The sequence below is a fragment of the Lotus japonicus genome, chromosome 1 (genome assembly GCF_012489685.1).
Source record: "Lotus japonicus ecotype B-129 chromosome 1, LjGifu_v1.2".
NCBI classification, from domain to species: Eukaryota; Viridiplantae; Streptophyta; class Magnoliopsida; order Fabales; family Fabaceae; genus Lotus; species Lotus japonicus.
In genome coordinates, this window is record NC_080041.1 from 114,592,352 (window position 1) to 114,606,750 (window position 14,399).

Sequence of the window (14,399 nt, forward strand, 5' to 3'; positions counted from 1 at the left end):
TCTAATAAATAGGAAGAGAAGGTTAGTGGAAATGTGATTATAAGAAAAAGTGAGAATCTATCAAAATTTTGAAACTGATAATATTTGTATTTATTCTTAATTTTTTGTCGAGTAATGTAGTATAGTACACCTTCAAATATGTTCTGAAAACTCTTTATATGGTATGATACACAGCATTGTTCCAATGTACGTGTAAGGGTATAATGGTACACTACAAGGAACAAATCTAAGTGGTTGAAACGACAAAACAGATCTGACTCCACACAAAAATTTGTCCACCTTCTCACTCATCCAATACATATATGGACTAGATTCTCTCCTTTTCAGTAGTGAAATTAACTCCACAAGCTACTTCCCCTTGTTTCCATCATATAGGGGGGTCACCCGCAACAACTTGAACAAATCATGCATATCATCTAACAATCAATATCCACTTCTCTTTCTCCACAATAATCCGTGTTCCTCTCCAACATTATGTGTGAAGAAAAAGCATAACACTATCACAAAAAAAAATGAGCCAGTGTGTTCCCAGCTGGGATATCGATGACAACCCACCACCCCCAAGAGCCTCTCTTCGTTCCAACTCCAATTCAACTGCCCCTGATGTCTCCATGTAAGTTTTCTTTCTTTCTATTCCTTGCTTTCTCTTTTCATTTATCTTCCTTTTTTATCATATATTATCTGTCATATCTCGAACATTTCTCTCTTCCATTCCTGTCTCTCATATTAATGTCTTGTTCGTGTGACTTGATGAATTCAGGTTAGACTATGATGTTGCAGAGCTTACATGGGAAAACGGACAACCTTCCATGCATGGCTTAGGGCTGCCGCGAGTGCCGGTGAAATCATCCACTACCACCACCAATACCGCTCCTCACAAGGAGGCATGGGAAAAGCCTCGTGGTAGTGGCACCTTGGAGTCTATAGTGAACCAAGCCACTACCTTACCCCAGTGGGGTAAGTCATCTTTTGTTGGCGGTGACAATATTGGTGGCGTTTATGGGAACGTGCTAGTCCCATGGCTTAACCCACACCGCGCTGCGGCCATCGCAGCTGCCAGCGCCTCCAACACCATGACCATGGATGCGCTCGTGCCCTGCACGAATCGTTCTGAGGAGAAGAGCACCCAGGTCATTGATTCTGCTGCAACCGGAGGGCTTGGAACGAGCATGATGGGTGGTTCCACACGTGTGGGGTCATGCAGTGGTGTGGCTGCCACGGCTGCACGGGAGGATGGCGCGTTCCTGGCGGAGGTTGCAAAGCGTGGCAAGGTGGCGACAACACGCGTGCCGGCAAACAGCCGTGACCAGAGTGTGAGTGGCAGCGCCACCTTTGGGATGAACAGCCAGCACGTGACACTAGACACATGCGACATGGAGTTTGGTTTGGGTTTTACTTCCACCTCCATAGGGTCTTTGGAAAACACAAAGACCACCACAGTTGATGACCACGATTCTGTTTGCCATAGTAAACCAACGGTAATACTTTATTTTATGTTGAAATATTTGCTAATATTTTTCACAATAGATTAACTTTTTTAAGAGATTCTTCCTATAATGGTCAATGGACTTTATGCATACATTATTTGGTCCACCACATTATTTTCCTTTGTTATGAACTTCTACTTTTCATATTGACCTTCATATCAATCTTTTCATGCTAATTAATAATTGCTATCTTTGAGAGAGAAGGGGGGGGGGGGGGGGCATATGTGAGTTATAACCTACTTTAATAAGTGCACTTAGACTCTACTATTTGATCTTACTTTTATGATTAGACACTCTTCATATACTATAATTGTAAAGTTAAGATTACTTTCACTCACCTATTTTGCAAGTATATGCTAGAACCCTTGAATTATTATATATTTGAAATTAATATATTTCTTTTATTTTTGATTTCTTCCAAACACACACACATATATATTTATATTGAATGTTATTCTTAATATTTTATCTTTTATGTTAGTTTTATTATTTGTAACTATCTCTTATGCAATTTTGGAAGAGAGGGGACGGGGCGGAGGAGAGAAAGAGAGAAAACAGAAAATCTTCAGTGTGCACCAAAAGGAGCAGAGCTGCAGCTATACACAACCAATCTGAAAGGGTGAGCACCGAATCAACTTTAATTTAATGTACGTGTCTGAGCGTGTAAAATAGCAAAATCAAGAATTTGTTTTTCATTGGTTCATTTTGTATAATTGGCTTTTCAGAAAAGGAGGGATAAGATAAACCAAAGAATGAAGACACTGCAAAAGTTGGTCCCAAATTCCAGCAAGGTACGTATATAGAATATAATTGAAACTAGTGGATATTTTTCTAAGCTGCCAATTATGGGTGCTCACTAGGGTGGACTATTAGTATTTTGGTCCACCGGTGCACTCGGGGCATTTCAGACTTTTTACTGTGGGTATTTTAGACTTTTCCCTTCTTCTCTTTCTCCCTCCCACCCTCCCCTCCACTCACTTCGGTCATCTCCAACAACACCCACAAACACCATCAGCACCACCGTGAAGAAAACGTTAAAAATCACCTTTGATTTCTCCTTTTGTTTTTTTTTTCTTTTCAATTTTGATGGAAGGGGAGAGTTCCCCCTCACCAAAGCATGACATTGCAGAGGAGTGGATGGAAGGGGAGAGTGGTAGATCTGGTCTGAAACACCATCAGGCACTCTGGTCCGGCTCTCAATTTCTCCTACTGTTTCAGTCTCAATACACACCTTAGTGAGTTTCAGTCTCAATACACGTCTGGTTCCCTTCCCTTTTGAAGCTTTGACTCAAAACTCTGACCCAGATCGCTCTCAATCTCTCTTGGTGAACCAGATCCGTTTCTTTTATGTTTTATGGGTTTCAGAAAGCTTTAATATTTTTCCTGGGTTTGGATGTATTTGAGAGGCTTGATCAAGGGTATTTGGGATTTGAAGGGTTGAATGAGGTTGAGATTTTTTTTGCATTTGGTGGGATTTTATTTCTTTTTTAATTTCAACTTCCAGCTGCACGTCGAGTTCTGTACTGGGTGGGGAAAGCTAGGCATGAATAGCAATTGGGTTTTTCTTTTGAGCTCGTTAGTTTGCTTTGTAAATTCTCCCATGTGTTTGCAACCAGTGTTCTGCATTGGTTTTCTTTTTTGTCTTTACCCAAAAATAATGGAAGTGGTGGTTCATGGAATTGATGGAAGTAGTAGCTCATGGAAGGTGTCACCGTGATTCACTTCTCCGGCAAGGAGGGGAAGGGTGGGGAAGAAGTGTCTGAGTCATTTACAGTTTTACCCTTTTTACATTCATCAAATTCTCATCATTCAATTAAAGAATATTCTAAGATGCTGAGATCTAATGGTGATAAATGATGGTGCACCGTTGGACCAAAATATTAATGGTCCACCCTAGTGGGCACCCCAATTATGATATTGTAATTGTGGTATCTGACTCAATTCCTTAGTATCTAATGGTCCCAAATTATATCAGTTTAGTGAGAGAAACAGTTGTATATACTTCACTGATGTAACATTGATTTTGCTCATTCACTTAACTAGACTTCAAGTAGAGGTCCCATGAGGATTCGGCACTATGAAATTCATATTCTTTTAGGGTCTTCCCTTTAAGCAAATAATGTAGGATTTTATTAATTAAATTTGGTATTGTTTAACTCCTTAAATTTATTTTAGATGGACTAATAATATTAATTATTAATTTCAAATAAAAAGTGACTAGATATATGACAAGATAGCCCTTATATATATATGAAGACAATCCTCACCTACAAGCTAACTTTTGGGGTAGAGTTAGATCTCTCAAATTCTAATATGGTATTAGATCGTTTATTGGATTGGATGTACTTAACACCGTAACACAGCTTATTCTCATGCTATATAATTGATATAAAAACATTTTAATATTTAATTATCTGCATGATATTAAAATTTGTTTAGCTAGCTACTCTGGCTGATGGGATATATGTGGACATGAACATTTTTCATTCAACGTATACAGCTATGGTAATCTGGGGATAGTGTTTGTAGCCTTCTAAGTCCACACATACTCCAATTACTTATAGCAGTGACACTTCGACACAAGGTTGTTTGGTGAGGAGACACTGAACTGCCACCACAGAAGCCCTTTTTCTAGTGTAGGGCCTGATGATCATTGATGCCAAAAACATACAGACAATTTACATTAATTTTGACAAAACACCCAAAACAGGGATGAAAAGAAAGAAGTTAGAAAAAGAACCCAAAATCTCCGGATAAGAAAGAAGTAAGAAAAAGAACCCAAAATCTCCGGATAGATGGAAGAAAAAAAAACATTTCAACCCTACAATCAAACATTTTGCTGCAGAAAAGTAGATTTTTCATCCAAGAATGATTTAATTATTAGACATTTTATTATGATGTTTATATGTTTATAATTCAATTTCATATATATTGCACGTATATTTGTGGTTATAGATATTATATGGTTATCACATATGAACTTTATTATTAATTTTTTCTAATAGGCTGATAAAGCTTCAATGTTGGATGAGGTGATAGAATATCTGAAGCAATTGCAAGCACAAGTGCAGATGATAAACAGATTCAACATGTCATCCATGATGCTCCCGATGACCATGCAACAACAACTTCAAATGTCGATGATGGGGCCAATGGGCATGGGGATGGGAATGGGTATGGGGATGGGAATGGGAATGGGGATGGATATGAACACCATGAATCGGGCTAACATGCCCGGCATGCCTCCAGTCCTCCACCCTTCTGCCTTCATGCCCATGGCCTCATGGGATGCTGCGACAGCCGCAACCGGCGGTGACCGGCTTCAAGGACCTCCAGCCACCATGATGCCTGACCCTATGTCCACATTTTTCGGATGCCAATCACAGGTGAGCAAATAGTATTATATTATGCATCTTTCATTCTTTGTTGTGTTTCAATTATGTTGTAAGCTATTTACATAAACTCTCACGAACACTAGAATTAACGCCAATCTTATAAGATAACCTTTAAGACGATTTTATGTTTCTCAAACGTGGCCCTATTGTCTAATCAATTGTAAGAAAATAAAAATAGAAAATAATTTTTTATTGAATATTTGTATTAAAAGTAAAAAGTTACTTTTATAGGATAAAGTATTATCCTTCTCATTATAAGCATTGAAAGCAACCTTGTTTTGTTGATCTGGCTGGGTAATGAACACTAAAGGCACTAGTGATGATTGACAAGGTTGTAGAAATCGGTCATATCATTTGCCTTGCGGCATTAATTTTGTATTTTGGATTGTTAGGATGTTGACAAAGTTGATTAAATAAAATTTGTATCTAGCTAATATCCGTCACTCTCCAAAGTTGTCACGGAAAAGGATCGTGATCATGAGGTTCCATAGAAATTCCTCAAAATATATTTAACAATTTCAAATTAGTAAAGGCTTTAAATTGTCCACATCTCTCCATTATCTAACAAGAATCTTCATTTTGACTTATGGCACCAATTGGCAATTAGAATACCTTTATTTGGAATTTTAGAACTTTTTAAAACTCCTCTTAGATGTATATATGGTTATAAAAAACTCTTATTGAGTGAGGTGACTTTCTTTAGCTTTGATATATTTTTTTTAATTTTTTTTCGTATGTATGATTTCATTGATGATTTTTTAACCAACATAATGAGTACAATTAGTAGTGATTTTTTTTAACCTATTCATTATTCACAGCCCATGAACATGGAAGCCTATAGTAGGCTTGCTGCGATGTATCAACAGCTGCACCAGCCTCCAGCTTCTGGTCCAAAGAATTGAGATGTTTGCTGAGTTGCAGCAAAAATGTGTGCATATTTATTCTTTATATGAGAAATATTCATATTAGCTCCAAAGCTGGTTATGTGAAACAATAGCATAGTATTTACACTGCCCTTCTTGGATGAGAAATTTATTAAGAATCGGTGGCTTTCTATTGTAACTTGAATAATATATTTGTTGTTTTGTTCAATAGCTTATTTGTTATTTCTTTTATTTTCTTCTTTTCACTTTATTGAATGGCTTGACTTGAATGATTATCATAAAGTAACAGTACTTTCTTTTTAATGGACCCCAAGAGTTTTTTTTTTTAAACAGTGAGAATCATATCACATTCATTTTATCTTGGGCCCTTTTATCTTTCAAAGTGCAACAGCGGAAGCCGAATGGGCAATGACTACCCAAACATGCTACTCCCTCCCTCCGGTCCTATTTATAAGCATGAAAGAGAAGAAAAATCTTGGTTCTTTTTATAAGAACCAAATGAAAGTTTGAGCTATATTAATTAATTTTTTCCAATGATGCCCTTATTAATTCTAACTTGTAAAATGTGTCTCATTAATTATTCTCTCTTTTCCACTTTCCAACACTAATAACAAAGGATAATTTTGGAAGTTCATTTTAATTTAAGACAAATTTAATGCATTTTATCTAGTTTAACTACATTTCTTAAACTATGTGAATTTTTTTTTTGTTGCTTATAAATAGGACCGGAGGGAGTATATGTTAGTATTATTATTTTATTTCGTAATTAGTATAGATGTGCTCATACATCATCCACCCTCTATCCCTCTATTTGTTAAATTTGAGTTCTCAATCTTGAATCTGTGAGAACATCCTTCTAAGGTATTACACCTTAAAACTTCTGGAAAGCGTAACCAAACTAGATTACATTTCGGGATAACAATGGGAAAAGAAGAAGAGCATCAAAGTCATGCAACAGATGCTCCTACCAACTCGGCTGGGGAGAAAGACTCTTACCGATTGCTGGAAAAAGGGGAAACATCGAGAAATTGTGGCAGAACTGGTGGAAGAACCCTAGGGTGCGGTGGAATTTGCGGTGGAGCAAAGATGCAGATAACAAAGCAATTTCAGGATTCTGAAAGGGAAAGTGTAAAATGAGGGTAGTGGGGTTGAATTTATAGGGTGAAGTTGGGAAATGCAACAAGCATGAGGGAGAAACGACATGTCCCAAAGCCCAAAATTTTCGTGGAACAAAGTGTTTTCTCGAGCTCCGTGAAAGTAATTAATTCTTATAAATGTCATATCATGATATCCTTGAATCGAGGTTGCGTGTGTCAGACTGTTGAACGTGATGGTTGATTGAATAGTCATGTTGGTTGCATAGGGTCGTCAGAACATAATGAACCATTACGACTAGTTAGTATGAACTAACGGGGTGAGGGAGACAGGTAATGACTAAGCATAACAAATTCAATTTAGTTAATGATATGCTCATTCTTATGAACAAACGACTTAACAAAAGAAGATTGAGGCAAGGAAAAGAAGAATCTAAGAGGTGATAAAGGGCACATACTCATATGCTGGTTGAAGCAGTTGGTCGTGGGGGCGAGCTTCGCTGTGAAAGTTGAGACAAGATTAGTGCAGTCCAGAAGGTGAGTCATGTAACGACGCCCTTGCGCACTAGTCAAAACCTCCATTCGAAGGGTTATCTTCATGGCAAGCCTCGGAGGGCAGCAAGCATCTGACAAGACTCAAGGGTCCAGGGTTCGAACCCTGAGGAGAGACTAATTTAGTAACATTACTAACAACTAACATTTGCATATCTCAAAAAAATCTGACAAGACTCAAGGCAATTAAGACACATTTTGCTCTCATGCTTCAAGGTTGGTATCTTGTGGGCTGGGCGAGCTCAAAGCTATAAACGACAATCTAGAAATGACCTCAATTCATGGCTAAAGAATAACTAAAGCAATTAAGACACTCTTTTCCCTCATACTTCGGCGCGGTGGGACCTGACGTGATATGACCCCAGAGCTAGAGTTTGGAACGACCATGAGAAGGATGGGCAAGGCACGGCGACTCAACCCTCGCAAGGGCTAGAACGCGCCCCATATGCATTAAACTTAGAGCGTTCTCTTGTAAGGGCTCTTTTAGACCGATGATTTATAAGGTTCAAGAGTCGAATTATGTTAGAATTAGGGTTTGGACCACCCCATTATAAAAGGGGGAGTCATTTATTGTAAAAAAGATCTTTTTCATTTATGACATGACAACTACTTTATCTGACCTATCATTATGCTAGAGTTTCCTTTTAGGGTTCTCTTATGCTAGACAACAACATTTTTTTAATAAAAAAAAAATGGATAAAATAGTCGGTCTCAATTTTTTTTTTCATGAAGTACATGAGTTGACTCAAATTAATAGACTCACGCAGCATCATGTGTTTGCTGTCCTCATTAGCAATATTTGTGGGCTGTTGAAGCGCGCTTGGGTGGCTCGAGTGGAGCATATCCTTCGTGAAGGGAACTCTTGTGCAGATTTTTTGGCTAAGGCGGGTGCGTCCCAAGACTTACAGCTCCTCCATGTCCAGGATCCCTCCCTGGCATGGAGGCTTTGCTCCTGGCCGACTCCTTGGGTACCATGGTAGTTAGGCAGTAGAAGATTTTTTCCTGTTTTATTTTGCTTTGGTTCTCTTTGCATTAAGCATCAAAAAAAAATTTAATAGACTCTCAACTCTCAAGCCAGATCGAGAGTGTGCATACGTTTTTATATGCACACAAATATAACTAACGTTAACCCTTATTTCAAAACAAAATATGAAAAAAAAAAAAAAACTAAACTGTTGAAATAAATGTATAAGTTATCACAAATTGGATCCAAACACATGAAAAGTTACAAAACGAAGTGCTGTTGACAAATCAAACAAGAGCATACTTTTTCCGCTAATTAACATGGATGCCTTGCTTAGTCCATAGTTGCAGATAATATCTTACTAATACAATATAATAATTAAATGAATGACTTGATTAAAACAAGTGATTTTGGAAGATCGGTCCCACAATAATACTACAAATCCTAGTCTTTAATGCCTGACCCAGATTATGTCGCCTTTGATCAACATGAAGACAAGGCAATACGTTCTCAATCTTTTGACCACAAAAGTCATAATGAGATTGAGAGATCAAACTGGCAGATTTCTTCTGCATATTCTGCTTCTTTTATTTTGTTCTTTCGTTGAATTAATTACTCTGTGTTAAATTATTTGTGTCGGTTCCTATTTCTGTACTTGATATACGAATAGAGATATCGAAGGAGACAATGAAATCTGAGTTATTGTAAGTGAAACTTTCATGCCTACAACCACAACTCACTGTTTTTGTAGGATCGGGTATTTTGTGGTGTACGTGTACCTTTGGCCTTTAAAACAATTATAGGAATATCTGGTTTCAGTTATACACTTATACTATTATGAAATTTTTGTTATTCGAAATATTGTAGTCAAATGCTTGACCGCTTTTCCTCATTGCGGGCAATGTCACTCGAGTCGTGATGTTTTAATTGTTGTATTTTGAATTAAGGATTTTGTTTGTCAAATTCATTTTTTTTATACAAATGGTTAGCATCAGCATTGACTCCGAAATCATCGCAAAGTTGGAAAATGTTGTTTCATAAAACTTAAAAGTAGCGTCAATCTAATTGACGCTAATTAGCATCGAATAAGTCTACTAAGAGATTTATAATGTTATATCGACTTGAGACCATTAAAGCTCAAATATTATCATGAGTTTAATGGATATGCACTGACAGTGTAAAATAGTTTTACACAGTCATCCAATCAAAGCATGCCACATAGGAGAGATAATTACATTTGACTTTAATTTTAATTAAAAGAATAAGATATTTTTTGAATTGGCGGAATTCAATTGGATGTCTGTGTAAAACTATTTTACACTGTCAGTGCATATCCATTAAACTCTATTATCATTAGCATGAGGCCATAATGAATAGCTCATAATCTACAAACTGTGTCGACTTATCTCATGCTAATTTTAAATAAAAATTACAACTCTTTAACTAAATAATTCTCAATATATAATGTTGAGTCGCGAATCTCCACATTGGGCTAATGAGAGCACACCGCACACGAGTAGGTGAATTGTATGAGTCATCTCACATATAAAACGTTAATCATTTTCCTAATCATTCAATGTGAGTCTTCTTGATATTCCAACATATAATAACCCATGAAGTTGGGGAGTAAATATTGAGAATCTCTTGCTTGGAACATAGATGCTTGAAGAGAGTAAGAGGCAATGACTTAGTCATGAGTCATGACATTAGCAAGTTGATGTTGAAATTTACACGAAGCAACCTCTTCTCCAATGAAATGACAATCTATTTAATTTTGATATGTTTTGAGCGCTCATCCACTTCCAACTTGTGGGAGTGTTAGCTAATCCAGCTAATGAGTCAGATGTTACTTAGCTGGAGTATGTGTGTTAGTTACAAGTTAGTTACCTGCCAGGCTAGATTAATGTTAATTCCAGCCATCTCAATCAATTAATTAGGTTACTAGTTTCACACTCATTTCTATGTAAGAAGCAGTGCAGGAAACAACAGAAAAAAAGAAAAGAAATTGAAGAAAGTGCAAATGGTACGGCTGCAACTTGCAACCAAGATTGTACGGTCCAAATGAGTCAATGCACGTGTGGTAGTACCCTCCTGAATGATTCCTCACTCCAGAGCTGCACTAGTACTTGTGTAGTCCTACAAATCAATTGGGATTCTCATGAAATAGCACAAATCTCGAAGGCAAGGGTCAATGTTTAAATGCACCCTAAATTTGTGGGTCCAAATAACCTACCAGCCTAGCAAACTTGAATTTCCATCTCTACCTTCCATCACACTGTCGGCGATACCTCAAAGGATTGTATTGTCCTAGTAATTATTACTTTTAACATTGCAAAGAAATTAAACTATTACACCGAAACTAATCCCTTAAGTAAGTAGAGAGTATAACAAGCATCAAACATGAAAGAATCTGTAAAAAAAAGGTAATCTATCATAACTCCTCCGAGCAGAATTATGGAGAGCATGGCATGCTGTGAAATTAGCTTTGTTTTCATTAGATATTGAGTTAGTTCTCTGAATTGTGCTTCAATTGGAAGTAGAATATAAGTTCAGTCTCAGCAAATCCTTGATCTCCCTTATAAGAGGAGCACAGGAATGATAATCAGCAGACCTCTTTGCCAATCCTATCAACAGTAAACAAGGAATCTCATTCTAGTGCTCCTCTAACCAAAGCTAATTTCACACCATGCCATTTTCTTCTAATTATAATGCTTCAGAAAAAGTGAAAAGTTGGCTTCAATCCTTTTTTTTAATAAAGCGTGAATATTCTATTACTTTTCGGATGATAAATACTATTCTGGATTCAAGATTTAGTAATATGTTTTTCATTTCTCATCCAAATGTGTTATTGTATAAGGATCGATTGTGAGAATTTTTCTAACACACTCAATCAATGTTGTCAATTAAGCTACCTCTAAGTTTTTTTTTTTTTCTTTTTTCGACTACCTCTAAGGTCTTTAATCTATGTATTAATACATATAAGTACCTAACAAATAAAATATGAATCCTAAAATTGTTACACATATTAGTGTGTGATTCGGATTAATTATTATTTCCAGATAGCTTAGCTGGTGATGTTTGTACTTTACCTTCATAAAGAGTAGGCACAATCATATATTATGGTATTGATTTTACTACTATTAATTCAACCTTCCACTCACCTTCCAAATCCGTGTCTTTCATTTCATTTTTCATCCCTCACTCACTCCCTCACTCATTCCACTGCCGACTCTATAAAGCCACTTCCAAAACCTTGCATTCCCTAACAAAACCCCACCAACAAAAGAACCCAACTTTCCCTTTTCTTTCAATATGGCTTCTTCTTCTTCTCTGACAATTTCTCCAAGAAAGCTTCGTTCTGATTTGTATTCCTATTCCTATCAAGAAGATTCTAGCACCCCATTAGTGATAAATGTTCTGGCTTCCTTGATTGAGAGGAGCATGGCAAGAACAGAGAGGATTGTGAAGAATTGCTCTAAGTCTTTGTCCAAGGCCATTAGCACAAACATATTTGATTGCAGGGAGATCCCAGACATGACAATCCAATCTTATCTAGAGAGAATATTCAGGTACACAAGAGCAGGACCATCGGTTTATGTTGTGGCCTATGTCTACATTGACAGGTTCTGCCAGAACAATCCTGGGTTTAGAATCAATACCAGAAATGTACATAGGCTTCTCATTACAACTATTATGGTAGCTTCCAAGTATGTTGAAGACTTGTGAGTTTTCTTTTCCTTTTTTCCCCCTCTATAACTTTATTTTCTCTGCAGTATATATGTTGAGAGGAACTAATGATCTCATCATGTGAAATTTTGCTGTCTGTCTTTCTTTATCAACATTGAAAGTTTCTGATAGATTCACACACATTTGATATCTATGAATAGGGAAATAAATGTAAAACTTTATCATCATAGAAGTTTGGGATTAAGATCCTCTTTTCTTCTTTGATGTGGTATCTTATTTTTTTGTCTCACCAATAAAATTTTCATGTACGTGAACTTGAAATGAGGCACTAAATGAAGAGTTGGAGACATAGGATTTGAGCCCATAAGTTTGGAAGAAATTTTGTTGTATTTAGGTCTTATTCACTATCTCACCAATTAAATTATTTAATGTAATTTAAAAACCACTCATGTTATATTTTATTATGAGAAATCCCATATGTTACACATCAATCCTGCTTTCAGTTGGTACATCTTTTTTCTCTTAAATTTTAATTTCCTCTTTTAAATAATTTGGTAAAGGGGTTTGTTAATTTTGGATTTTGGTAGAAGGTCTGTTTATGTCAATCTCAATCATTGATACTACTTGCTAACAACTGAAGGCAGAAACCATTTTAAATGTGTTTATTAAAATGATTTCTTTTGTATGACAGGAACTACAGAAACTCCTACTTTGGAAGAGTTGGTGGATTGACAACTAATGAGGTGAACAAGTTAGAGCTTGAATTCCTTTTTTTAATGGGTTTCAAATTACATGTCAATGTTAGTATTTTTGAAAGCTATTGCTGTCATTTGGAGAGGGAAGTCAGCATTGGAGGAGGGTACCACATTGAAAGGACCCTTCGATGTGCAGAAGAAATCAAAACAAGGCATAGAGAAGAAAGGGGTTACACACTCATTGCTCGTGTCATGTTGTGATCTAATCAGTGTATTTTTCTTTTGCTGTAAATCTAAACCACCAAGGGCATAGGTCAATTAGTACGAGATTATTCTAATTTAAGTCGCGGTTCGAGTCAATGTAGATGTAACTGCGTTAAATACTTCAATATTGTCAAGAAAAAAAAAGAGTGGTGTAAATCTAAGTGTAATTTTTCATTCACAATTGTCGTGAAAGAATATAATGTTAAATTGGGTGTTGAGATTTAAGGATGAAGAGGGCAAAGCCAATAGGCAAAGTAGACAGAGTGTGTAAATTTGTTTGGTTTTTTCACTTGTAAAGAGTGAATATTTTCCAATGATTTTGGGGTATTATGCTTCTCTTAATTACTGTATATGCATGATTTGATCCTGAACTTTAGTATTTGCCTATGTTTGTTAATTTGAAATTTGTTCAATGAGAAATCGGAGCAAAAGTCAGGTGCTAAAAACTTCACAGTATTGGTTTGGTAAAAAAGTTCAAAATTTTGTTTATATCCAAATATTATCATACGAAATTGTAATGGTATTAAATTGAGTCCTTGATAATTTTTCGCATCAAATTGAATTCCTATAAATTTTATTTAATTAAGTCTTTTTACTAAATTTTGATCGGTCAACGGTCAAGTGGCAAGCCTAGTCAGCTGAGGATAACCACATATAATTTTTCGCATCAATCTTAGTCCTTTGAAAAATATTTTAATCAATTTTAGTCTTTGTTCTTCCACCTTCATCTTCTTCCTCTTCCACCTTCTTCCTCCATATCTCAAAAGTCAAATCCTTAAATCCAGAAATTCGAAATCCTAAAAAAACTATATGTTCATCATATTCACTTTGTTCTTCCAAAACCTAAAAAATCAAAGGCAACAAAAAAAAACTATATGTTCATCATATTCACTTAGATTTTCTAGGTTTTGGAATAACAAGGTAGGAGGATGACCAATGAGTTTTTTTCATTCATAAGAGTTGAAAATCGAAACTCCAATCACTTTCTTGAGTGATGAAGTGCTGAATCACTACGTCAACCACTTTAGTTTGTGATACAAAACTATTCTCAATGCTTGCTCTGCCTATCCTCTGCTTTTCCGGTTAGCCACCAAAATTACAATGGATTACATTCATAATAAAAATTTGAGCAAAATGGATACCAAAATCCAACATAGTTTCCACATTGAGTTTGGAGAAGCAAAAATTAATATTGGTTTGGTTGAATAATGGTTGGTATATAATGTAAAAATCAGCTGGACTCGATCCATTAATGTAACTTTCTTTGAAAAATTGGCCTCGTCAAGCCTCATACTAATTTTGAAGTTGGCCCAAACATTCAAATGAACACACCCTATATTCAAACAAACACGTTTCTCTTCCTCTTGTAACCAAAAA

At 36.2% G+C, this 14,399-nt stretch overlaps 2 protein-coding genes across 2 annotated transcripts; both read left to right on the forward strand.

Moving 5' to 3' along the window:
* Positions 1 to 255: 255 nt before the first annotated feature.
* LOC130729488 (transcription factor UNE10) lies at positions 256 to 5,997 on the forward strand. Its single transcript, XM_057581260.1, has 6 exons — positions 256 to 613; positions 761 to 1,478; positions 2,008 to 2,106; positions 2,213 to 2,278; positions 4,493 to 4,873; positions 5,701 to 5,997. The coding sequence occupies exons 1-6, from the start codon at positions 513 to 515 to the stop codon at positions 5,782 to 5,784; spliced, it is 1,449 nt and encodes a 482-aa protein (XP_057437243.1). The 5' UTR covers positions 256 to 512; the 3' UTR covers positions 5,785 to 5,997.
* A 5,547-nt stretch (positions 5,998 to 11,544) lies between these two features.
* LOC130729490 (cyclin-U2-2-like) lies at positions 11,545 to 13,401 on the forward strand. The gene is made up of 2 exons (XM_057581262.1): positions 11,545 to 12,098; positions 12,755 to 13,401. Exons 1-2 carry the CDS (start codon positions 11,689 to 11,691, stop codon positions 13,017 to 13,019), a joined length of 675 nt encoding a protein of 224 aa, XP_057437245.1. The 5' UTR covers positions 11,545 to 11,688; the 3' UTR covers positions 13,020 to 13,401.
* Positions 13,402 to 14,399: the final 998 nt, after the last annotated feature.